The 26,683-nt window shown below is 34.5% G+C and overlaps 1 protein-coding gene and 1 long non-coding RNA gene across 2 annotated transcripts; one reads left to right on the top strand and one right to left on the bottom strand.

Moving 5' to 3' along the window:
* The first annotated feature begins 3,165 nt into the window (after positions 1–3,165).
* On the top strand, positions 3,166–5,136 carry LOC131939121 (uncharacterized). The gene is made up of 3 exons (XR_009386388.1): positions 3,166–3,181; positions 3,926–4,041; positions 4,181–5,136. It is a non-coding gene; the product is annotated as an uncharacterized LOC131939121 (long non-coding RNA).
* A 3,159-nt stretch (positions 5,137–8,295) lies between these two features.
* Positions 8,296–14,621, bottom strand: LOC131939125 (uncharacterized). The gene is made up of 2 exons (XM_059297348.1): positions 14,460–14,621; positions 8,296–8,889 (listed from the first exon to the last, which is right to left on the bottom strand). The coding sequence occupies exons 1-2, from the start codon at positions 14,599–14,601 to the stop codon at positions 8,363–8,365; spliced, it is 669 nt and encodes a 222-aa protein (XP_059153331.1). The 5' UTR covers positions 14,602–14,621; the 3' UTR covers positions 8,296–8,362.
* Between the last annotated feature and the right edge of the window lie 12,062 nt (positions 14,622–26,683).

The following is a 26,683-nucleotide window of genomic DNA, read 5'->3' as shown; positions in this document are numbered from 1 at the left end:
AATCTGAAGTTTTTTCTTTCTTAAGACAGGCATTGATTGGCAGTAGAAAAACTCCTTGATCGATCCTCTTAAAACTCAAACTTCTTGGAATTTGTACTCACAACTTTTTCGATGACATTTTTCAATAAAATTATACTTTTTAAACCACGAGGTCTAGCTATACAGTGCTATATGTAAAATTTCAGAGACCAAATGAAAACAAATAGTTGTTTTTTTTTGCATTTTAAAAAAAAAATGCGTTTGTTACGGAAAATACTAAAAACATCAAATACGTCCAATCTAAGGGGTCATTCATAAAAGACGTCACGCTTTTTAGCTATTTTTATCTTCCCCTCCCCACCGTCATACATCGTCACAAAAAACATACCCCACCTTCGCCCCCCCCCCCTCCACGCCAACTAAAATGACTACAACCGCCTTCAAAATGACAGGTTTGTTTTGTTTGTTTTTTTAACATCGATTTCTTTGCAAAATATGGACTGAGCTCGGTCAACATAGAGTAGGCTAAAATTAATCAATTTCTATTTCAATTTTTTTTTAAACTTTCCTAAAACGAGAAATAAACAGCTAAAATTCAGTTTCCAACATTACTTTTTAAAATACCAAAGTCTGAAGTCTCACTTTCTGAACTCTTCTCCCCCTAGAAATGTGAAGTCATTTATAGTAGATCCCTAAACCCGTTTTAATTAATTAGAGTTAATAGATATTCAACATAAACAGTGTTTCTTTCAGGCATCTCTTCGGGAGGGGGTATCAGCACGCCCGGAATTTTTTTTAGTCAGCCCCCCCCCCCCCTCCCAAAAAGTTTCAAGTAACCCTCCCCCCCTCGATATTTTAAAGTAACCCCCCCCCCCCAGAAAGAAACAATGGACATAAACATCTTTTAATGGCATTGCTTCGAGGTCTGGTTAATTAATGTCCGTTTTATTACCATTGTCAAAATTAATTATTTTATAAAAAATACACACAAAAATCAATGAAAACTTTTTTTAAACTGTATTTTATTTACTTTATTGTATAGTGATGGATTAAAAAAAAATAATTCAAGACAATAAAGTAGGCTCCAGCTAAGATCTATAATGTACGTTTTTTTTTATTCTTTGAGGATTAGTACTTTGAGATCTTTTTTAGCGCTATTTAAACAAATTGTTTTAACATTAACATCATTCTCTGACCCATTTTTTTTTTACAAACGGATGTTGTGCGCATGACAGGAAGCTGCTAAAACCGCCACCTAGCTCTCATATCACGAGTCAGTAAAGGTCTTGTGTTGCGGATGTACGTGTGTGAGGGGTTGTGTGTGTGCGTGTGTGTGCGGGGAGGGGAGGGGTGGAAATGGGAGAACTGTGAGGAAAGCAATGTGAATAATCTATACTGATGAGTACTGGTTATAGAAATCTTTAGAAATAGCGAATTATAATTTATGGCGATAGAGGGCGCTAGAAGTAGCAGTTCTGGTGATCTCCACACGGTCAAGCTGGGTACCAGGTGGTAGGACGCGGCAGTGGCGTAGGCAGGGGGGGGGGGTTAAAACCGCTCCCATGGACTCACAACCCTATATATATATATATATATATATATATATATATATATATATATATATATATATATATATATATATATATATATATATATGATTTTATACCAATGGAAACATATTCGAACCTCTCCCATAACCAATTCCTGGCTACGCCACTGGGACGCGGAGTCCCGCGTCTGGTGGGAGGGGAGGCAAGCCTGACGAGAACCTACGGATGAAAAGCGACCAACATGTAGCGTATCAAACTGGCATCTTCTAAGTCAGTTAGTCGGAGTTCGCTTCGTCGAGGCCAGCCTGGCTAATGGGAGGCAGACTCCTGAGTCGGTATATCCGTACCACGAAAGATTTGGTGATAAAGGGCGCTGGAAGAACAGCTAGTTTTGGCGATTGGAGGCGTTGGAAGAAGCGATTGTTTAGTTCTATACTAGAGGGCGCTAGAAGAAGTAACAGCTGATTTCTGGTGATAGGGGCACTAGAGGGAGCGACTGTTAGATATGCTGATATGGGGTGCTAAAGAAAGCGTCTGTTAGGGGTCGTCCATAAATGACATCACACTTGTAGGGGGTAGGGGGGTCCGTTATTTTGTGACGTTGTGTGATGAGGAGGGGGTTCAGATAGTGTGACGCCACACTTTATAACTGCAATTCTGAGGGGGGTTGTAGGCTGAGGTGTGACGTCATTTTAAGGGGGGTCTGGCTTTTTGTGACGATGTGTGACGGAGGGGAGAGGGGGGGGGGTAAAAAAAATTCCGAAAAAGCGTGACGTCGTTTATGGGTAACCCCCTTAGCTCTGGCTATTAGAGGTTGAGGAAATAACAAAGAAATGGGGCTCTATTGGAAGGTGGTGTGTTTGTTAACCTATGTCAGTAGACTGGTGAAGACCCTACATTTTAATGATCAACAATAGTATTTTTTTTAAATACGCCTCCTAACTAATCTTAAATACAAAACGTTGAATCGATACGGCCACCTCAAGCAAACCGAACGTTACAAATAGAGGTTATTGAAATAGATGAGCTCTACTTCATCTTTCCCATGTGTCTTGAGCACGAACTGGGAAAGATGATACATCATTACATGACATAAATTTGACCATGGAAATAAAGTTGTTATAAGTTTTAAGTTAGTGGTTTCTGTTTACACTTGCGACATGTATTAGGTATTCTAAATGAGCCGAAAAATTTAAGCCGGTTTTAAAATTTTTTGGTCGCGTTGCGGCATCGCGCGGCGGTCCGACCCCATAATACATACGCAATTAGAAACCACTGATTTAGAAAGAAGAATGGTAGCTCTGTAAGATGGTATAACTTTGCCAGCTGTATAATATAATTAAATGCTAAAAATGTTCAATTTAAAATTTTAAAATGATTTTTTTCCATGAAAAAATAATTTTACAGCCGCCAAAGTTGTATATTCCGAAAGGGCATCCAATTTGTCATAAAACTGTTACGATTTAATGAACACTCCATGTATGGGGTCGGACCGCAGTAAATGAAACCAATGTATACAAATCGCGACGACCCGCATCTAAATTTCGCCGGCTCGAGTCAAGATTGTGTTGAATTCCGGAACACCCGACCTCGGTTCAGAGCAAGATTTTGTGTTTATTCGTTGATTACAGTGGACTTAAAAACACGTGCAGGTAAGTTGAATGCATATTATATTACTAGCTATATTCTATTTATTTATGATTAACTGCTGCTTTAATACATTTGAATATTAGTGTCCTCTTATCGGTAATTGCTCCACGCTTAAAAAAAAATTTTCCAAAAAATTATCTAGCCTTTTTTAAAAGTCAGTTGTATTTAATTTATGGTCACTGAAATAAAAAAGGAATGCGCAATTAAATCAAAAAGATGTTTAAAAGGATGATAGAATTTAATTTGTTTTAGTAAATTATGTTAGTTAATAACATTGGCCGATTAAACTATCAATATTTTGTCGATATTTCAAGCCGATTGTCCGCCATGTTTTTTTTTACTTTCTCGTAGTGTTGGGTTCAACTATTATATTACCGCAGCGGTTAACAGCATACTTTCAATTTATTGTAGCATTGTTTTCTTTTTGTCTTTCCTAGTTTCATAGTTAACTATTCTATATATGTGCAGTAGTTATATTAAATTTTAGAATATTACGATCTTTTACATTTTTTATCTCTAGATTTATTGTAAAGACGACTTAAAATAAAATGTAGCCCCCCTTCCATAATAGTTTAGTCCAAAGTTGTTTCTAGATTTAGTCTAGATCTACTTAGATTAGTTAGATTCACTATTGCTTTCATGTTAATATTTAGATGTAGTAGTATAACTATCTAAAGTGCTTACATTTAATATCTAAAAAGCATTGAGCAGCCTTACTTTTAATATTATTATTATTCTATTTACAGAGCAAGATATTAGCATGAAAGAAAGGGGAAACTCATTGGCCTACCAAAAATTTTGTATTGTTGTGAAAGCAACAACAGGACTCCTGAATACTTTTGAAGGAAACCATATGTCAAATGTTAGTATTGTATGCACTTTGCTTATTATTTATAATGATGTAATGTTACATGATTGATATTTAAGTTGGTATAAAGATATACAGGCCTGTTATATAAGTCAGTATATTTGAAATGCTAATTAATTGTTTTTATTCACAGACATTTTCTATACTCTGGACCAATGGAAGGATCCCTTACTAGATTCCATAATTTGATCTGTAACCTTGAAGAAGACAAACTCAACCAGGATATTGACTATTAATTACAATGCTACCCAACCTCATAGAGAAATTTCCCAATCAGGATATTCACCTGTCTTTTTGAACCTGCTCTAAGATTTCTGATAATTGTATAAGTTAGGACCTAGACATTTCCAGAAGTTGACTTTGATCAATAACTAACTAGAAGAAATAAATATACTAGTAACAAGTAAATTTATTAGGAACCAGAGTAACAAAACTAGATGAACATCACAACTCTATTAGGGTAATTTAAAAAGAATTTCAGTTTAATTAGTTATCTTACTTCGTCAGTTTTTAAAATGCATGGAATTTCTTCTTATTATAGTATATAAGTAAAGAAGTAGTATAGTTATTTAGTTTTTTATAACAAAGTAATGCTAACATGTTTCCTACACAATTTATATTACTTTCTTAAAAGTAAGAACACTTTTTGCAAGATGTTAGGTAATGAAAATTCTTGATTTTGGGCGTTAAGGAAGGATGCCTTGTATTGTTTTGCAGAATGATTATTTTATGTCTCTGTGTTTATTATATATTAAGAACATCATGTGCTTTAAGTTGGTGTAAAATTTATTAAGATACCTTACTTAAATATTTTTTAATAATTTTTTGAAAAAGGATGAAATTTCTAATTTTTATAAACTGACCTTGCTGAATCTGGTCTCGCTAATTACTTTCTTTATTAATTCTTTACCTGCTTATTTTATATTAACATGGTTTGAATTTCCTTTCTTAGAACATTTATATTATTAATGTGGCTTAATTAGTTGATTTTCTATGATTTTTTAAAAATGACTGTAAATTAACTTTTTGTCTCCCTTTTCGTACTTCGGTAAAATTGTGCTTTGGCTCATTTTTATGTGAATAAATTTTCTATTTACATCTGTCTGACTACCTTGAAAAAAATTGGGTTTGCTATTTGTATTACTGGCTGTGTGTGCAAGAAATTTGAGAGTTCTAACTTAGTTATTGTAGAAGTTAGTAGGGGTCTCAAATAGACCCTTTACTGTTCAAAAAGCGAACGCATTTTTTAAGTTTTAAAAAATTCATAACTTTTTTAAAAATGGACATACATCAATAAATTTGGTGTTTCTGTTCTGATGAAAACAGTCTCTATCAGGTGGAAGTGTTAAATTTTATTTAATTTCATTATAAAAATTTCATTTTGAATACCTACATGTATACTATAGAAGTGGGGAAAACAAAACTAGCAGCAGCTTAATGTTATATGCAATTTTTTTTTCCCACAGAACGAGTGTGCTTTCTTGTGTGCTATACATGTTGCAAGTGTAAACAGAGGCGGGTTGTGGATCGCACCGGGTGACACCATTTAGGGGGTGACACCAAGACAAAAATGCATATACACATACATGTACGCGTATGCGGCATATATTTTAATTATTGTTTCTTGTGGGGGAGGGGTGACACCAAGAAGTGACGCACCGGGTGACACCCGACCTAGCGACGCCTCTGAGTGTAAACACGGTGTAATGTGAGGAAATTTTTTGTAGCCTGAACTTTTCTTTTTGGGATAATCTACGAAAAGGGCCCGGGCCCATTACACTGGGAAGCCGCTTACCCTGCTCCTTCCTCACTACTTATACCTATGGGTGGAGTGGACAGTAAAAATAACATAATTTGACCGTTTTCAGCAATGACTTTAGTTAATTTTTCCGCTTATATTATCTACTCAGTCTATGGGATTTTTAAATCTAAGGGCAATAATCGTAGAAACATTTTCATTTCCTTAAACATTTATAGCCTCCCTTTAAAACTGTACCAACCTCTTTCCAACAATTTTATTCACAATTTAGTTTAGCCCACTGGTCAACTCTTCCTTTTCACTTCGCAACGAACTACATATACACACACTTCTACAAAAGTGTATCTCTTTGATTAAACGTTCTTTTAACAACAAATGGACCTACACCTGGATATAACCAAAGTTTCTACCTATTATTATTACCTTTCATGCGACTTCTAGACCTACATATGGCACATACTTCTACCTCAGTCTTGTCTTTAATTAATTACCACCGTTTATTTATTTTTTAAACACTGAGCTAGACTTAAACCTTCTTATAGACATCGCTGGGGGCACTGCTTCTCACTTTCCCTGCCCCACCCCACCGAAAAAAAAAAGAGAAAAAATATATTATCTATTTATTTATTTTTTAAATCTTTAGGTAGTGTTCCCTTCCTCAACAAGAGAAAAATTTCACAAAGAAACCCTGCTTAACTTATACACCGAAAAAAAAAGAGAAAAAATATATTATCTATTTATTTATTTTTTAAATCTTTATGTAGTGTTCCCTTCCTCAACAAGAGAAAAATTTCACAAAGAAACCCTGCTTAACTTATACATAATCATCTCACAATTATGACGACTGTTTATTACAGCTTTACTGTATCTAATTAAGACTTAGAACTCCATTGATTTATGTTTATGACTCATTAATAAAGGTAATTATTTAGTTAATCATTATAATTAATTTATCAATACCCTGGAATTGTATTTTGAAACAAACAGTTTTATATTCACACATGTAAAATAAATGTAATCACTCAATAACATTTTGACAAAATTATAGGTCTACTTGTCCTTACTAGTAGTTTTAGTTCCTCTCTATACCCTAGTTATGTTTAAGTCAGCTCCCAAAAAACTGAATCTACACTTAATCTATCTTTCATTGTTAAGATTGGCTAACCAAAAGTATTCTTTAACGTTAATTGATTATTTTTTTTGGTAAAATTTTAATACAATTCATTGTATTATTTGTACATAAATTTCAAGTAAAATATTTTATTTATAACATGTACAATTACAAGGTGTTGTTTTTGTTTTATTCAAATAGAGTTTTGAAAAATAAGTATTTGCATCTTTAAAAAATAAACTGAGTAGTTGTATAGAATGATTATTTTTTCTTCTTTTATTTACTTCATCAAAGCATATGCTCTGAACTTCATAAATATTTTCCTTTATATTTAAACTTAAATGACATTTCTGTAGGATTTTAAAGATATAACTGTGTAAATACACTATTGCCGACAACTAAAATGGTGGCAGTTTTAACACTACAAACAATACACAAACATTTCTAACCAGTATAAATTGTGGCTATTTCAAAATTATTTTAAAACTGATAAACATTATTTTAATTTATATTTAAATTTATTTGTTTATATAGATTTGTAGTTAACTGGACGTGTATTTTTGTCGTTACATTCAATCAGCCATCCTTTAACCCCATGGGTCAGTGGGGTACCACACTTGATCTTTTTCACAATAAACAAAATAATCAAACCTAGGTAACAATTTAAAATATTGTTAAAAACAAAAGATGTTTTTTCTAAAAAAAAAAAATTTCAAACTATATAATTACTTCAAGGTATTGGTTTCCTAACTAAGGACATAATGTGAAGATGGATAAGTTATTTGAGTAAGTGGTAGGTAAAAGTTCCCTTTTGAACCTGACAGCCCTAGGTCACGTGAAGTAGAGTTAATCTGTTTCTGTGACCTTTGCATATAAAGGGACAGTGTGGTCAGCAGATTACCCAGCTGCCTTTACTTTCCCTAATGTGAGTCAGGTACCCATCAGTGCTGGTTGGACTCAGGTACGTTCTAGGGACTTGAACCGTGATTTGAACTTTTCGTTAACAGTCAAACACTCTACAATTTGACCGCGCTGTGATATAATATTTGGGCAACAGATTTTAAATTATTTTCACTTCAAACATTGAAACAAATTACTGGTGCAATACTTGAACATTTTTTGACTATGTGTTTCCAACAGCCTATAGTAACCCACCACATCAAAATAAACCAACATTGTTTCTGGACATCAAAACAATGCATTCATAACTACACAAAATAATTTAGTTAATAATTTAAAATCTACTTTAAGTTCTATAAAAGTCCCATTACGGTTGAGAGCATTAGTAGATACTATTTATTAATGGTGAATATAACTTAATACATGTAAGAATTTCGAAACATTTTATACATTATCAAAAACTCAAAGTCATTTAATAATATAAAACTTTAATAAACGGTATGTAAAAATTACGCCAATTTAACAGTGTTCATATCAACAGTTCTCTAATCATTTAGCTCTTTCAATTCCTCTTCTGTGAACATTTGAGCCATTTTTAATTTGATCCTTATCTGTCCACTGGGTGAGAGCTTTTTAAAAAACTCTGCATACCCTAAGAAAAAATAATCCACTCTGTCTAAATCTGTTTTTATTTCTTCAGATGTAACCGACGCATCTGAGTCAAAAGACACTCGTCTTCTTTTCTTAGGCACATGTGGCTGTGTGAAATTTGTCTTCTCTCTGGTAGAGGATGTGGGATATATTTCTGTCGCAGTCGGAAGCTCGGGCGAGGCAGGAATGTCAGATTCACACGAAATTTCAAATGGTTCTGTTTTGATCATATCATCACATGAAACAGAATTTACACTGTCATTTGCCCCAGTACTGCTGCACATATTAAAATGTGGCCGCATGAACTCCATTTGATCTGTCCATTTCCATTTGGTCTGACCATTTTTATAAAAACTCTGACCCCTTATGCTTCTCGTAAATGTATCTTTTAGGTTGCGCCACTTTCGTTTTACATCTTCACCTGTCACAAAAATGAAAATCATCATTATTAAGTCATTCAATGTTTTTTTTTTTTAGTTTTTTTTTCCCACTAACAAGTAATTTAGTGACCAATAGGCATATTTTTGTTTTGTTTTTTATTTATTTTTTTTAAAAGTGTCATACTCTAATAAAAATAGCATGCACAATGAAAAGAAAATTTTCAGTACATTGTGCATGTATACGGTTACAAAACAGTGCTAGAGGGGACCAGGTTCACTGTTAATTTGTTTGACTGCCATTGGATAAAGTATATGATCAAATGAAAGTAACTGCCCAGTATAAATCTGATTGTTCTATCACATCAATAATTTTCTTGAACGTACTAACAAGTAATTAACCTAGCTCAAGATTCCATTTATAGTTTTACCTTTGAAAAGATAGGCAGAGTTCTTGATGGGAAAGGGATTAACACTAAGTGACTAGAGCTAATTCACAATTCAGATTCAAATTTTTAAAAAAAGACAGTAAGCTGGACCCTTTTACTGCTATTATCTCTTAAAGTATTTAGCCTAATTTTTTTTTTTATGAACTACACATACAAGAAATGTATAAAATATAAATGATCCCAATTGGAATGGAATCCACAGTTCTCTCGCTGCTCAACCACCAGTCTTACACTTAGCAACCAGTCTAAACTACCATAAGCAAACAAGTGAAAAGGTGAGATTTAAGGAAAGAAAGACACACAGAGAAAAATGGTGTGCAAAAAATCATCATTGTGAAAAGAAAGTAACACATAGTCAGTACGTTTCCATACCACATTAAAAGTAAAGCTATTAAGGACATGGATAGTTATGATAAAAGCAGGATTGAATGAATGGATGATTACATTTATTTTACAATACAATACACGTATCAACACAGTTCAAGTGGAATCACTCTAGCTGCCAAAGAGAACCTTCAAAATTCACGATCAATACTGCGAGTTCCTTAATATGGTTAACATCATTCAATCAGACAATGACAATGCAACATTTTTATATTGGACGAATAAGGAAATGACTCTCTGAAAGTCTTCCTGAAGTTAACCATTTTTAGAAAATAAATTTTTTTTAAAAATCTAAATCATCCCTTAGCCCTTGTTTGGGTCATTGGGGCACCACAAAGTAGTGTGTCTAAGGGCTAAGTGTGGCATGGCAGTGCCCACCCCTCTCCATGCCTGACCACAGCCAGATGCCTCCATTTAGGTAGCTCGCCTTGGTCACATACATGTCACCGTTGAAGTTCATTTAAGGAACTTTTGTCCCATGGCCGGTGACGTTTAGTTGTACTTAAGGCCATACGCCCAGTTATGCAGTGTTATCGCCAGTTTAATTTTGGAGTTTTCTCTCCAAGATGAGTTACTGTTCCCAGCTTTCAAGCCTCATCTGCCCAGGAGTTCAAACTCTGGACTTTTCGGATCACAACGACCCATAAAATGAAAGATCAAATAGCCTATCTTTATACAACATTAAAACTAAAACCAACTTTGTGTGGTAGCAGTCCGTTATTTATTATTTCAACAGTCAAATTAATTTGAAATTAAGCTAAAAGTTTACACTTTCCACAGTAATCAGTAACATCCACCATGCATTATTTGTTTGACTCTAACTAACAGTAACAAAAATACTACAAACATTACTTAATATTCAATATAGTCGATAGACCAACTCAAAACCTACTCAATACTAATATTTGAAATTTATCTAATCCTAGTATAGTACTCTAGTACTCAACTAGTAGATCTAGATCTAATCAAGGGTAAAACGCCATTTTAGCGTATTTTATTCGCCACTTCACGTTCACCTCCAGTTGAGCATATTTTATTATAAACACAACCGAAACACATAAAAACGTTAGGAAAACGCTAGGCCTATTTATTTATGTTTTAGTTTTCTGATAATTTACTTGTGTCAAAACTTAAGAAAAATCCAAATTTGAAACATTAATTTTTACTCTTGAAAATATGTTCGTGTCAGTTAAAATTTCATGGCAATGGGTCAAGTATGAAACTCATAATTGCAAAGCGTTTTAAGTTTATATTCTTACAAGTATCACACACACTACACATGATACTATAAACTTATATTATTTATAGGCCTACTTTATATGAACTCACAATGGCCCAAAAACTGGCATCACCATAATTTCAATAGCTATGGCTTTGACGTATGATAATTAAAGTGAATGTGAACTCACTGTGTACCCTTGACCATGTAGTATGTAGGCATGTAGATCTAGGGATTTTTCTCCCGCTGACAAGAAAACGCGAGCTGGCGATCACCGCTACTAGATTCTAAATTGGAACTGTAGGCCTAATGCTTATTTATATTTTTTTTAATTGTTCTAAATAAAACACAAATTTAGAAAAAAAAATTAAGTAGGCCTTCTAAGCCTAGATCTAATCCTAAAAATTAGGCCTAGGCCTAAAGTGTTTTCTTAAAGTTTTTACTGTTTCGGTTATGTTTATAATAAAATACGCCTTAATACGCTCAACCAGACTCAGAGGTGAACGTGAAGCAGTGAATAAAATACGATAAAATGGAGTTTTACCCTAATCTAGATCTAGATTTAGAATCAAGGTCCAGGAAGTTGATGATCATCACTCAGGTTGAAATTTTAGTTTACATTGACAAAGTTGTTTTAACTTTTTTTTAGTCTCACTTAGGTACTAGGATTACGCTCGCGCCGCGGCGTCCGAGGCGTCATTTTTCTCCCGTTACCAGGCTGTTGCGTTTTCGGCGATCGCGCGAGTGACGATGTTCGAAAATTTGCTTAATTAGCCGCTTCCGTGTGATCAATTTTCTTGTGATGATTGTTTTAAGGATAAAAATGGATATCAAGCTTGTTTGTATTTTTTTGTTTTTTTCTTCTGGACCCAAAAAAGAGGAGTTATTCTTTGAAAATAAGGTAAGTTTATTTTATTCATTACAAAAAAACTATTGAAGACACGCGCACTTTATGTAGAGAATCAAACAAAGGGACCATTTCTACGTATTATCTTTATTAATTTAGAGTTCTAAGTTGCTCCCATTGTTAATGGTTCACTCCCTAAAAAGGTATGTACTTCGCCATTTCTGATGGTTACGGCTCAAAACGAAAGGAAAGCCGGAAGTACCGTGGGAGGCCTAGCCTGATCACGCTAACAACACTACCGACTTATTAAAAATGACTTTCAATTTACACTGTATTCAGTTATTTTTTTATTATTTAGTATAGACTTTGTTTAATTAATATCACTATATCGTTTGAATTGACAGTTCTAGAAAATAATAGCACATTCCCCATTGACTCTTTATTTAGGCCTATATATTATATATTTTATTATTTGAAATGCTGTCATATACGCCGCATACATTGCATACGGGGGGGGGGGGGGGGTTGAGTAAGTACGGTGGACTCCAGTTCCGTGACGTCATGTAGATCTATTGTATGGATGGCCCACTACTAAATTACTAAACCAACACGCGAAACTGACATTATTATTGTTGGTTGTGATTTTTTTCCCCTAAATTAACGACGTTCACCGGGAATCTGTCCTCAGTCCTCTGACGTCACTGAACGACGCGTTGACCCGAGGTTGACATTGTTCTACGTGAGCATCGAAGGTTGGGGTTAAGAAAGGTGACGTAGTGTACCAATGAGGATAGGGGGAGGGTTAATGACGTCACTTATGGAAGATCGTTTACCGTAGTTTATAATGAAGGATTTAAAACAGTATTCCAAGTTTTCAACGCTCTGTTCTGATTGAAACGCAGTAGTCCTGTTTATTTGAATTCTTCTAAGATTAATGTTGTGGACTTTTTAGATCTTGAATACTAACAAAATTAGTTTTTTTTTATCTACGGCGTTTATTTTGAGCCATTTCGACGAGAGCTAGATTCTAGAACTGTATAGCCGTGAGCATTAATGACGGGAGTCATTGTCACGCACAGATAGCCGTGAGCATTAATGACGGGAGTTATTGTCACGCACATATTGCCGTGAGCATTAATGACGGGAGTTATTGTCACGCACAGATTGCCGTGAGCATTAATGACGGGAGTCATTGTCACGCACAGATTGCCGTGAGCATTAATGACGGGAGTTATTGTCACGCACAGATAGCCGTGAGCATTAATGACGGGAGTCATTGTCACGCACAGATAGCCGTGAGCATTAATGACGGGAGTCATTGTCACGCACAGATTGCCGTGAGCATTAATGACGGGAGTTATTGTCACGCACAGATTGCCGTGAGCATTAATGACGGGAGTTATTGTCACGCACAGATTGCCGTGAGCATTAATGACGGGAGTTATTGTCACGCACAATAAGTCATTAATGATGTCAAGGGGTTTGTCGGGAATTTTAATAAGTCGATCTTAATGACCGTATGTCTACAGTGGTTGGTCAGTTTACTAATTAGTTATGTTTCATTTATTTTAATGACATGTTACTAAAGTAATGTTCATTATTCCAGATAGAAACTGCAATTCTACAGCACAGGCACAGGAAGAACAATGTAATATTAAACAGTGATGAAAATTAAATTTCTTTGATGGAAATAAATCACTTGTTCATCTTTAATTTTCTAAAACAAATTACAATAGTTTAAAATATGGTTTCATATATTAAAAAAAATTAGAATTCACATATAACCATTTATAAAACTTACCAATATCAATATTTATATAATATTAACAGACACACTTACAGAACTTCATTCTGATCAGTTTTCAGCTTGATATTTTAAATAGTTTGAGTTAATTTTGAGTTGTGTGAAAAGTTTCGGTGTTAAAAATATAGAGGGGTACATTCTTCCACCCCCTATTTTAGGCAAACATATATAACTAAAACATACAATTTGATTGTATCTATTTAGGTTTAGGGTTAACTACAATCAGGCCAATTTTGAGACATAAATACTTAAAAGTTCAAATTTGGCATCATTTTCCATTTTACACTAACCAGATTTCGGTTTTTGTAAAAATGCATAATTTATCAGCTCATTTGCTCTTTGAACAAAAAACTTTCAAATTATGATCAATATTTTGATGGTATTAATGATCTCATCCATAGCCACACATTCTGAGCAATTTTCAGCTTGATATTTCAAATAGTTTAACTTTAAACTGTGATTGTATGAAAGCACTGTGAATGCAAAAATAAGGGGGTCCCCTCCTCCCCTCCAGTTTTTTTTAGAATTCTACCTATGAAGTTCTCTTTTTATTTTTTATTATGTTAACATATATGATAACTTAAGTTACTACAAAGTTATAACAAATTTGATCACACGGTTTACAGGCTATGACAATTTTAGTAAACGCTTAAAAAAATTCTAACACAGAAATTGAAAAAAATCCTATGTTAAAAAAAAACGCTTTTTTTAATACGAAAAAAAATCATAACTATTTAACCGTTTGAGCTACATCAAAAATGAAAACTGTTCTGTTATTGTAATTTTCTGCTCCTTTTAACTGTAGTAGTTGTTTCCCCAAAAACCCAATTTTGAAAATTTATCCTAGTACCGAGCTCACTCAACAGACATTAATTTTATTTAGCCTAAATGTACTGAATTTTATGAATTACCACTTTCACCCAGAATGTTTCCTATCTCTTCATAAATTGGATCTTTCTTTTTTTTAAAATCAGGATGTGACGCATCATACAACATTGGGTAACATTGGATCATTTGTATTAACTCCTCAATATTATTCTTTTTAGCAGCCATTTTTGTTGATTTATATGCGGTAAAAATAGGTAAAGCCTATCTACCGCAACAAAGATAAAAAAGCCGAAAAGAGCCGTGACTCCGGCCTTCATAAATATACTTACTAGCCTATTAGTATTACGACAATTTGATTTTATCAGTCATCCTGCATGATATAGTCTATTAGTTGTACTAATTCCTAGTGGCATGTGAAGATATGTAAGTAAAATAAAACGGTTAAAATTACTTGCATATAGGCATTGGCGTAGCGAGGTCGGGTGTCACCCCACAGAGGCGTAGCGACCCTTCCCGGGGACAAACTTTCAAATTTTCGATTTGCACCCCCCTCAAATTTTCGATTTGCACCCCCCTCAAACTTTCGATTTGCACCCCCCCCCCCCTCAAGTTTTCGATTTGCACCCCCCCCCCCCTCCCCCTCAGATTTTTTATTTGCACCCACCCTCCTCAGATTTTTTATTTGCCCCCCCCCCCCCCCCCTCAAGTTTTTCTCTATATATTTTGCTATTTTTTCCCTTGGTGTCACACCACTAAATGGTGTCACCCGGTGTGGTCCGCACCTCCTGCCCCCCCCCCCCCCCCCCCCTCGCTACGCCTCTGCATATAGGTCCAAATAGTATTCTACAACTTGAGAGACTAAGAAGTACCAAAGGGTATGAAGAAACAAGTATATATAATGTGTTGATTGGAATACAATAGTCAATGTATGACCTTTTCCGTCGCAAAATGATAAGCTCTACCTACATAGATATTCAGTAAAATACGCATTATATATGTTCAAATGTTAAATTTAATTTTTAAAATCCAAATTACATATTTTCTGCTAAAGCGGATTTTTTTCAACTTGTTCTTGGTTAACTATATCTTTTTTTTTTACTACGTGTGGGGCATTGTATGGGCACCCCATCACTTCTAAATGTGTTTTTATTTTTAAAAATGAGGACATAAAATTAAATGCGTTTAGAAACTCCAAATAACCTTACGCATTTATTTTGACGACAACCCGTATCTTTTTATGACTAATGTGCTTTTTAAAATATCTTTCTCAGCCCATTAGTTTATCGTCTTTTGAAAGCAAACACCTATTAACAATATGAGAACATAAGGATGTGTACAATCAATAAAATGAAAAATATATAAAAATAAAATACGTATTAAGAAAAAGAATGGAAGGAGACCGACATGTAAAAACCTTTTTAAGTAGATCAAACATGACATAGCTAATTTAAATACATTTTGTTTTCTGTAGGAAAAAATAGATATTACATGCTTTTTCAAGTTTATTGCAAATCTTTTAACAATAACACATTTATTAACTTTTAGTAAGATATAGGCCTAAAGTTACACAAGTAAGCCTATCGTAAATGTGAATATTATCTACCTTTCGCCTAGTAGTATAACTTGCTAGGTAATAATAAAATAAAAATACACAATTTAGAATAATAATCTTTTAAAAATAAAAACGTTAGCAAAACAGGCAAACAGACAGACAGGCAGGCAGGCAGGCAGGCAGGCAAGCAAGCATACAGACGGGCAGACAGGCAGGCAGACAGACAGACAGACAGACAGACAGACAGACAGACAGGCAGGCAGGCAGGCAAGCAAGCATACAGACGGGCAGACAGGCAGGCAGACAGAAAGACAGATAGCCAATCTGACAGACAGACAGAAATAGCAGGCTTCTAGTCGCTGGCTGACATTGTCACTCTTTTAAAAAGAGTGACCTCCCCTAAACTTTCTCGAATATTCTTTTATAAATAAAAGGGAACGACAAGTCGGGATATAGACATGATTTTTAATCCATTTTTAATTATTTTAAAGTTTTAAAAATAGAATAAAATCTCGTAGAAAAAAAGGATTGCACACCAAGTGAACGCAAAACAAAATGTGTATATATAGTGCGGAATAGTATAGTACTTCAAAGTGTTTCTTCCAGACTTTTTTCTCCGGGGGGGGGGGGTACTTGAAATTTTCGGGGGGGGGGGAGGGGGGCGGAAACTGTTATTAGTATATATTTTCTATATAAATTCCATTTCGTTCGGGGGGGGGGGGGGGTAGACTTTCTTCACATGCGTTTTTTTTTTTGAGAAATCGGAAATAGCAAAAATTACTACTTCCGGTCAACGGAAATTACTCAAAATTTGACAGAAGGCAGAAAATTAGATCTTTTACTTACATGTGAAATTTCATCGGAAATCGCTTAAAAGTTGATACGGATCTACGATTTTGATATAATAGTTAAATATGAAATTTCATCAACCTAGCTGTAGCGGTACTTCAAGTTTTTGTGTTTACAGACACACACAGACTCACTCACACACACACACACACACACACACAGACGGACAAGATTGCAAAATTGTGTTTTTCCGACTCAGGGAGGTGTAAAACGTCGAGATTTTCAAAAATCTCGATTTTTTATATTTTTTTGCAAGATTAGAAGATTTTTTTCTATAGGCCAACTTCGTATATACGAGATAGTAAAAGGCGTGTTAAAATTATAGCACAACTTCATGCATCACACACCCATTTATTATTTCTATTTGCCGTCTTCGATGGAGCGGAACGGGGCCGGCTATTGGTACCTTGGCCTTATTTTACAACAACAACAACCGCAAAGTAGTGCCATTCCATATTAGACTGGGTTTTTTTTCCACAGAATCGTCTGGGAGTTTATTTTTAGATCGAAGTGCTCTTGTTGTTTTTACCTTATTTTTTTTACTTCCTCTTGTGACTTCACTTGCCCCATAGACCGTCAGTTTTGAGACGGGACTTTACTTTTTTACTTGTGACAATACGAGCGCAAAGGCGTATTGGAAAATTTGGCTACAGAACAACACCTAAGGTGTAATAAACGTAAGTTTTTTTTTAAAAAGTGTGCTTCTTTATTTGAATTGGCATTTTCAATTAAGTGACCATCATAGACAATAAACTGTGGCCTATTTTGCAAAATAATTCAATCATTTTTAATAATTAATTTTATAAGCTTTTACCCGGGAAAAGTTAATTCTTAAGTTAACATTATCTATAGAATTTGTCTATAAATTCCATTATATATATATATATATATATATATATATATATATATATATATATATATATATATATATATATATGTATATATATTTATATGTATATATATATATATATATATATATATATATATATATATATATATATATATATATATATATATATATATATATATATATATATATACATATATATATGAAGTCGGAAGTTAGAAGTTTATTGAAAGCCAACTACACAACAAATAGCATGAGCTGTTGCTGTCGATGCTAAGACAGTCTAGCAAAAAGTATTAGAAATGTTTTGTTAGAAGAGTATTCTACTGAAAAATGAGGCGAACAAAATTGATATAGAGACGCAGATAGGAGGTCGTAGACAAAAATGAGACGACCGTAGGCGCTTGTGGGATATGATAATAAAACACACGACTGAAACTTCCCCTTTACCTCTTCTCTCCCCCCCCCCCAGTGGCGTAGCGAGGGTGGGGAGAGTAATTTAGGTGGGGGGGGGGGGTGACACCAAGGCCAAAAATAGCAAAAAGTGATAAGTCCACTTAAGTAAGTGATTAATTCGAGTGTTAAAATGTCTTTTAAGTGCAAATTTGACAAATCCCGACAAGGGTGGAGTAGGGGGTGCAAATCGAAAGTTTGAGGGGGGTGGGGTGCAAATCGAAAATTAAAAGTTTGTTCCCGGGCGCCGGGAAGGGTCGCTACGCCTCTGGGGGGGGGGGGGTGACACCATTAAGTGCCGCACCGGGTGACGCCTGCCCTCGTTACGCCACTGCCCCCCCCCCTAACATCAAAATTTGATTAAAACTTTCTAATTTACTCTGATGCTTAGAGCAGAAGCAGAGCTAGAGGTGGGCTGGTGGGGTGGTCTTACAGACCGTAGGTTCACGCCAAAAGAAGTAAAATAAAAAATTATTATATGAGCTCATCCTGAGCTGCAGTACTGAACTATACACTGTGCCAAAGTACAAAAAATAGACCGCAACACGAACAATTTAACAAAGAATTAAATCACTAATAGGACAAATACAGATCTAAGCCGTTGACGGGGACCTACTGAGAAATATTCGGAGGGAGGGGGGGGGAGTGCCCCGCCCCCCGTTCGTTCCTCCATTTTTCGTCATTCGTCGAAAAAAAAAAGCTGTCTTTGAAAAAAAATGCAGGCCTCAAAATTACATTGTAAATGCTGTGGTAACACTAAGCAGTGATATCCAGCTATTTGTATTTTCTCTTTAACGGATTAAAAATGAACGTAGAACCAGTGTTGTTATTTATGATGACGTCATATATTATATATGGATGACCTCCTAAACAATATTTTAGACCAACTCATTAAAAACAGTAGCCTAGTCAGTAAACTAAGAATAAAATCAGCAAAGTATATTCTATTTAAAAATAATTTAGTGAAACGATTTACAGATGAGAGACAACAACAATGGAATCTGATGGGCAAGTCACGAAGTTAACAGATGAACGCGAACACGCAAAACTCACAGCCAACTTTAGTGACAGCTTTTCTAATGGTTACCTCCCCTTGAATGAATTCGTCGACCATCTGAAGGTAAATGTTAATGTACAAATTCTCAAATACTGAATAAAGGAATTTGCAAATATTAAAGTTAACACGTAGAGGAACGAGTGGTGCTTTGTTATATTATTATACTGTGCTACATTGCGTAGAGGTACAACAATGTATTTTAATATATTGCTTCTAATACTGACGAAATAAACAATTATTTATATCTCAAATGATGTTTCACTTTTTTGATCGAATATTTTTTTCAATGCCAAATTGCCACTGGTTTGGGTCTTGATTTCGTTTGGGTAAAGGCTAAAGGTTCTTTAAAATACTATGAATTATGTCATTTTAGATGCCTAACTATTTATAATAAGTAATTGTTGTCTAATATTAAATATTAAATGAGATCTTGAAGGATTAGGTAAAAAATAAAATAATGTTATCTTTCTGTCAGACAAGGTGTAATTACTAATAATCCACATTAATATCCACATGTAGATCTAGTATGTAGTTCACAATTAATAAATTTGATTTTCAGAAAAAATAACTTCTTTTTTTATTAATAGTTATTACAAAACGAGCTAACTGAAAAGAATATTTACCTTCAAGAAATTGATTTTGGCAGAAATGGGTACATCACTGATGCTGCTATCAAAATTTTATCCAATGCACTGGCAAATCACAAGGTTTGATAATTTTTATATAGTTTTTACCATCACAAATTTACATTCTTATCCTACAGATATAGTGGTTTATTGATGCACAAGTGAAATATCTATATTTCACTATTTAATTATGGTTCAAATTTAGTTTTATATATCTAACTATTGAAGTTGATAATTTTTCACTTAAAATATTTAACTGATTGTTAAGAACTAAGAAGACTTATTAATTTGTGAAAACATTATTTAATGCTAGTTTCTAAACTCCCAGTAGAAATATTTTACAGTAGAAATAAACATACATACTGTTACGGGCCAGTTGTAGGTTAGTTTAGAATAGGTTAGAATAGTCTAGAACTAGGGGAGAGTGCCTGTGTGAGTGGAGTTCACCTTACTGTGTAGTTACCCTTGTGTGTTTATGTCTTGTAATCCCAAGGTCGAATGCGGGTATAAAAGGGGGAGTGAACGATTGTGGGGGGCAGTCAGCGGGTTAGTAGCGGTTAGGACGAGGGCTGTTATGGTACGCTTGAATGCATTGAGACAAATAAAAGGAGTGAAGTTATACACGAAGTGTTGTTGATGATTTGAAACGAACCCAGAACGTAACAACTGGTGGCCAGTATGAATCAAGTAGAAGCATAAACTTGATGCTGTCCTGTCTTTTGCCTGATGCTGTCCTGACGTTTGCCTGATGCTGTCCTGTCATTTGCCTGATGCTGTCCTGTCGTTTGCCTGATGCTGTCCTGATGTTTGCCAGTTGCTGTCCTGATGTTTGCCGGTTGCTGTCCTGATGTTTGCCGGTTGCTGTCCTGACGTTTGCCGGATGCTGTCTTGATGCTTGCCAGTTGCTGTTATGATGTTTGCCGGTTGCTGTCCTAATGTTTGCCGGTTGCTGTCCTGACGTTTGCCGGTTGCTGTCCTGATGCTTGCCGGTTGCTGTCCTGATGCTTGCCGGTTGCTGTCCTGATGTTTGCCGGTTGCTGTCCTGATGTTTGCCGGTTGCTGTCCTGATGTTTGCCGGTTGCTGTCCTGATGTTTGCCGGTTGCTGTCCTGATGTTTGCCGGTTGCTGTCCTGATGTTTGCCGGTTGCTGTCCTGATGTTTGCCGGTTGGTGTCCTGATGTTTGCCGGTTGCTGTCCTGATGTTTGCCGGTTGCTGTCCTGATGTTTGCCGGTTGCTGTCCTGATGTTTGCCGGTTGCTGTCCTGATGTTTGCCGGTTGCTGTCCTGATGCTTGCCGGTTGCTGTCCTGATGTTTGCCGGTTACTGTCCTGATGTTTGACGGTTGCTGTCCTGATGTGTGCCGGTTGCTGTCCTGATGCTTGCCTGATGCTGTCCTGTCGTTTGCCTGATGCTGTCCTGTCGTTTGCCTGATGCTGTCCTGATGTTTGCCGGTGGCTGTCCTGATGTTTGCCGGTTGCTGTCCTGATGTTTGCCGGTTGCTGTCCTGATGTGTGCCGGTTGCTGTCCTGATGCTTGCCGGTTGCTGTCCTGATGTTTGCCGGTTGCTGTCCTGATGTTTGCCGGTTGCTGTCCTGACGTTTGTTGGATGCTGTGGGGATGCCGTTAGCCCGATGCTATAGCTGTTTGACAGAGTATGTAACAACATCGACTGTGAGTTGCAAAGTTTTGTGATGTAAAATGTTTGAGATAAGAGTAGGAGTCGTAAACCAGTGTAGCCATAGAGCGCACAGGGTAGACTCAAATTTTTGTGATGTAGAATGTTTGAGATATGAGTAGGAGTCGTAAACCAGTGTAGCCATAGAGCGCAGGTTGACTCAAATTTTTTGTGATGTAGAATGGTTGAGATATAGGTAGGAGTCGTAAACCAGTGTAGCCATAGAGCGCACAGGGTAGACTCAAATTTTTGTGATGTAGAATGGTTGAGATATGAGTAGGAGTCGTAAACCAGTGTAGCCATAGAGCGCAGGTTGACTCAAATTTTTTATGTGATGTAGAATGGTTGAGATATGGGTAGGAGTCATAAACCAGTGTAGCCATAGAGCGCAGGTTGACTCAAATTTTTTGTGATGTAGAATGGTTGAGATATAGGTAGGAGTCATAAACCAGTGTAGCCATAGAGCGCAGGTTGTCTCAAATTTTTGTGATGTAGAATGGTTGAGATATGGGTAGGAGTCATAAACCAGTGTAGCCATAGAGCGCAGGGTGACTCACATTTTTTGTGTGATGTAGAATGGTTGAGATATGGGTAGGAGTCATAAACCAGTGTAGCCATAGAGCGCAGGTTGACTCAAATTTTTTTGTGATGTAGAATGGTTGAGATATGGGTAGGAGTCGTAAACCAGTGTAGCCATAGAGCGCAGGTTGACTCAAATTTTTTTTGTGATGTAGAATGTTTGAGATATGGGTAGGAGTCATAAACCAGTGCAGCCAGAGAGCGCACAGGGTAGACTCAAAAAAATTGTGGTCTGGAAAGTTCTTAGATTCGGTACGATGCAACTGGGTGTGTGTGATTTTTTTTTTTTTGTTTGTTAGTTACACGGATGATTTGTGCTAGCTCGAAATTGTAGCAGTTCTGTATGTTGTCATTATGTATTTCATTGTATATACAATCTGTCATATACATTCTTCGGAATGTATATTTTTAACTTGTCTACTAGTGTATGTGTATGAAAGGCTTTGTGTTTTCTATTTAGCTAGGATTTGTTAGTCAGTATTTGTAGTTATTACTACAAATACTTAGGTGGGGGGGTAGTGTTACGGGCCAGTTGTAGGTTAGTTTAGAATAGGTTAGAATAGTCTAGAACTAGGGGAGAGTGCCTGTGTGAGTGGAGTTCACCTTACTGTGTAGTTACCCTTGTGTGTTTATGTCTTGTAATCCCAAGGTCGAATGCGGGTATAAAAGGGGGAGTGAACGATTGTGGGGGGCAGTCAGCGGGTTAGTAGCGGTTAGGACGAGGGCTGTTATGGTACGCTTGAATGCATTGAGACAAATAAAAGGAGTGAAGTTATACACGAAGTGTTGTTGATGATTTGAAACGAACCCAGAACGTAACACATACATTCATATTACATATCTATATATCAATCTCTCTATATGTATATATGTTTAGTGTATGCATATGTTTATATACTTGTGTATGTGAATGTGTATATCCTTATAGATATAAAAAAAAACATTATTTTAAAGAGATATATTTGTGCTAAAAAGGTTGTGTTTTAAGTGTTCTGTTTTCTACTGACAGTAATACTGAATGCTTTAATAAGTTTTTAACTTCATAAATTAAAAAAACATAAATGTAGCTTAAAGATTTATATACTTGTGTCATCAGTAAAAGTTGTAGCCATTAAACTACTGTATGTGATTTTCTGTTAATACACGATTTATTTATTTAAATATTTTGTAGTAATTGAAAAAAGAAGCGCTTAATTTTTTTTTTTTACTTTTTAAAATTGCTTGTATTATGTAACAATATAGCACACTCTTGAATACATCAAATAAAAAGGACATAATGATTTAAAATTAAAATAAATATGGATAAATTAAAATGATACAATTTTTATAACTATGTTATGATTTTCAGATGTTTTTTTCACATGTGAATAAAATTACATTGGAAGGTTGCAGCATGTTAACAGATGTGGGATTACACTGGCTAGCTCAGAGCTTAACTTTAAACAAAAACACAGTTGATGTATGTTTAGTCAGACTCATTTAAATGTTGTATTATACTTTTAAAACTTTTAAGTATATATTTGAAAATTTGAACTCTAAAATGTATTATGTGTAATAAAGAGGAATTGAATGGAATACATTTACAACATTATATATATATATATATATATATATATATATATATATATATATATATATATATATATATATATATATATATATATATATATATATATATATATATATATATATAGCTTCTCATTTTTTATACAACTATATTTCTTGACTTGCCTATATTTATTTTGAGTAAAAAAAATTTGTATATAAACCTTGTTTTAATCTTTACAAGATAAACATAAATGGCTGTACCAGAGTCACTGATGGAGGTCTTGCCACATTGTTTAATGCACCAGGTGAAAGACACGTTGAGGCAATGTGCACATCTGTTGCACATCTCAAAGATTTTGCTTCAACTATTGGATGTCCACTGCTCATTGATCAAACAGGTTTGTTCTTTGCTATTTTTACTATCAATTAAATAATATAATAGTAATCATCTTATGCTTTTCATATAAATTTAAATTAGACAAAATTGTTTAAACATTGTCTATAATGATAGAAATGTGGTACATATTAAAGGTGTATTCACAGGGTGTTAAACCCATCTACTCTCCTGTCTTTCAATGTTTTCTTTAGACTGCCTTTTTTTTTTGCTTGCCTGTATATTTAAAGATTTTCAAAAGGTGTGGTTTTTACCATTAAGTAAAATACAATTGTTTAAGAACAAATATAACTAAGAGCATTCACATAGATTCCAAAATTATTTATTTTATCAAAACAGTTTAGGATAGCAGTACATTGTCAATTAAACACACACACTCACATATGTTCATAGAATTATGTCTATATATATCGGCATAAATAATAATATAAATATTATATGTTGTCTATATATATCAGTATAAATAATAATCTGCATATATAATGTATGTATATATAATGTATGTATATATATATATATATATATATATATATATATATATATATATATATATATATATATATATATATATATATATATATATATATATATATATATCAGGAACCTGGAGCTATTTTTTTGTACTTGGTGCAACCATTTAAAGCCTGTAAACCTGATCAAACCCTATGCTTATGTTATCATTTTATTAAGATATTATAAGTTGAAAAAATGCATATTACAAAAATAAACATCATGATCTAGTGCAATTTAATTTTAAAATATATACATCTTTTTAAACTGATATAAAACTTTTTTTGTGTGTAGTTAAAAAAACACAAATGTTAGCTATTTTATTAGTATTGAAAGGAAAAATGTTCTAACTTTTTTAAACAGGCATGCAGACAAAAATACAGAAAACAGCTTTCTTGCTAATAGTTCCTGTTGGAACCAAATGGAGTTTAGCAGAATATATCAAATCAAATGCTCAAAAAGAAAGGGAAGCTATTCATGATATACAAAGCATACAGCTTGCTGATTGGGAGATTAATGTTACAGAAATTGAAAAAGATCATGTAATTTTTTTTTAAAGTAACAAATTTATAAAATACAAAACATTAAAATTATCAGTTTAACATTGAAAGATAACTTACTGTTTACTGTTTTAAATATTTAAAAAAAAACATACTTTTTAAAATTTAATATTTACAAAAAAAATTAGGTTCTATTTGAAAGCATTTCACCAATGAATCCAGTTCATGTCATCATTCCATTTGATGCCAAAAGCAGTATGAGTGAACTAAAAGAACAATTCATTAATATCATTGCTCATATTCTAAGCAAGGTAAGAATTAAGCTAAAATTAATTTAAGCTTTTATGATACATGTATGACATAAATGAAACTATAAGGGGAAAATATGATTACTGTTAAAATAAGTTTAATATATAACACTACCCTTATTCATAAACGAGAAAAATGGCCCGTTGAGGAAGGATACAACGGGCGCTAGGCTGATAGTGCTGTCTCTTTTCTCTAAACTAAAACCACCCCACCCCGCCCCCCCCCCCCCCCCACACACACCCCCAACCCCCCCCCCCCCCCAAAAAAAAACATGTCTACCGTCCCATTCAACGAAATATAATTATATACTTTTTCCAGTGTCCGCCCCTTCCCCGAAAATTCTACCCCCGCCCCCGAAAATTTCAAGTACCCCCACCCCTCTCTGGGGAGGAAAAAGTCTGAAAGAAACACTGGTGTCACGCTTACCCACTACCCGAAGAATTGCATTAAAGAAATTGCAAGAAAACCACTTTTTAGATTAGACACATTAATTAGGCGGTAATTTTATTATAGAGTATCGATGAAGAAATTTCTTTTGAGTTAGGGAGGGGGGGGGGCTCAGACGTTCTTATGCGGGGGTGGGGCTTCGCCCCTACCTGAAGAATTGTATGAAAGACTCTTCACACAAACCACTTAGATTAGACAAAATTTCCTTTTTATTCAATGTTTACTCGAGAATCAATGACGTCATATTACTGTGTGCACTCTCTGGCTTGATATTATTTTCTACTCTATGCTCAATGTGACGTCATATATTTCGTTTTTCGAATTACTATGCATGTTTTTAATTTGCATGTGTTTTCTCTAGAGCGTTCTTGTCAGATAGACAGACAGCGAAACTATTAGTATTAATATGTAGTTAAACATACAGGATGGCATGGTCAGATGCTAGAGCACACACAAGTTTAATCCCATAATTTTTTTGAATTAGATACAAAAATTATTTTGATAGTAATGATAACAAAGCTTTATACTAGGTAGTAAAACAATTAATAATTAAAACTATATTTACTAGGCTAACCAAAAAATTAATGCTTTTGTTTATTATATATCACAAGGAGAAACCTAATCCAGCTCATAATGTTGAAGTTAATAAACTTGAATCCAGATATGTGTTTCAAAAGCATACCCTGTACAAAGGTTTTATAAAGAAGGATGGCATTTTTAGGTAAAGAAAATGTGTTATTATTTTTTTTAATACTCTCTTGATCTGATATGTGTGAATACACCAGCCAATGCATTAGGAATCCTTGGGGCCTATAAAAACTAGGATTTCTACATATATGTGGATCTTGTACAAACATATCTCTCTTTTGAATACAAATTGTAAATGTTAAATATAAAAATATAATATCTAAAGAGATCAAAAACAAACAACTACATCCTATTATATTAGCCTATACTACTA

This window comes from Physella acuta, unplaced genomic scaffold (genome assembly GCF_028476545.2).
Source record: "Physella acuta isolate Inbredline_101_S28 unplaced genomic scaffold, ASM2847654v3 ptg000264l, whole genome shotgun sequence".
NCBI classification, from domain to species: Eukaryota; Metazoa; Mollusca; class Gastropoda; family Physidae; genus Physella; species Physella acuta.
Note: the sequence above shows the minus strand (reverse complement) of the source record. Positions and strands in the feature narration are given on the sequence as shown.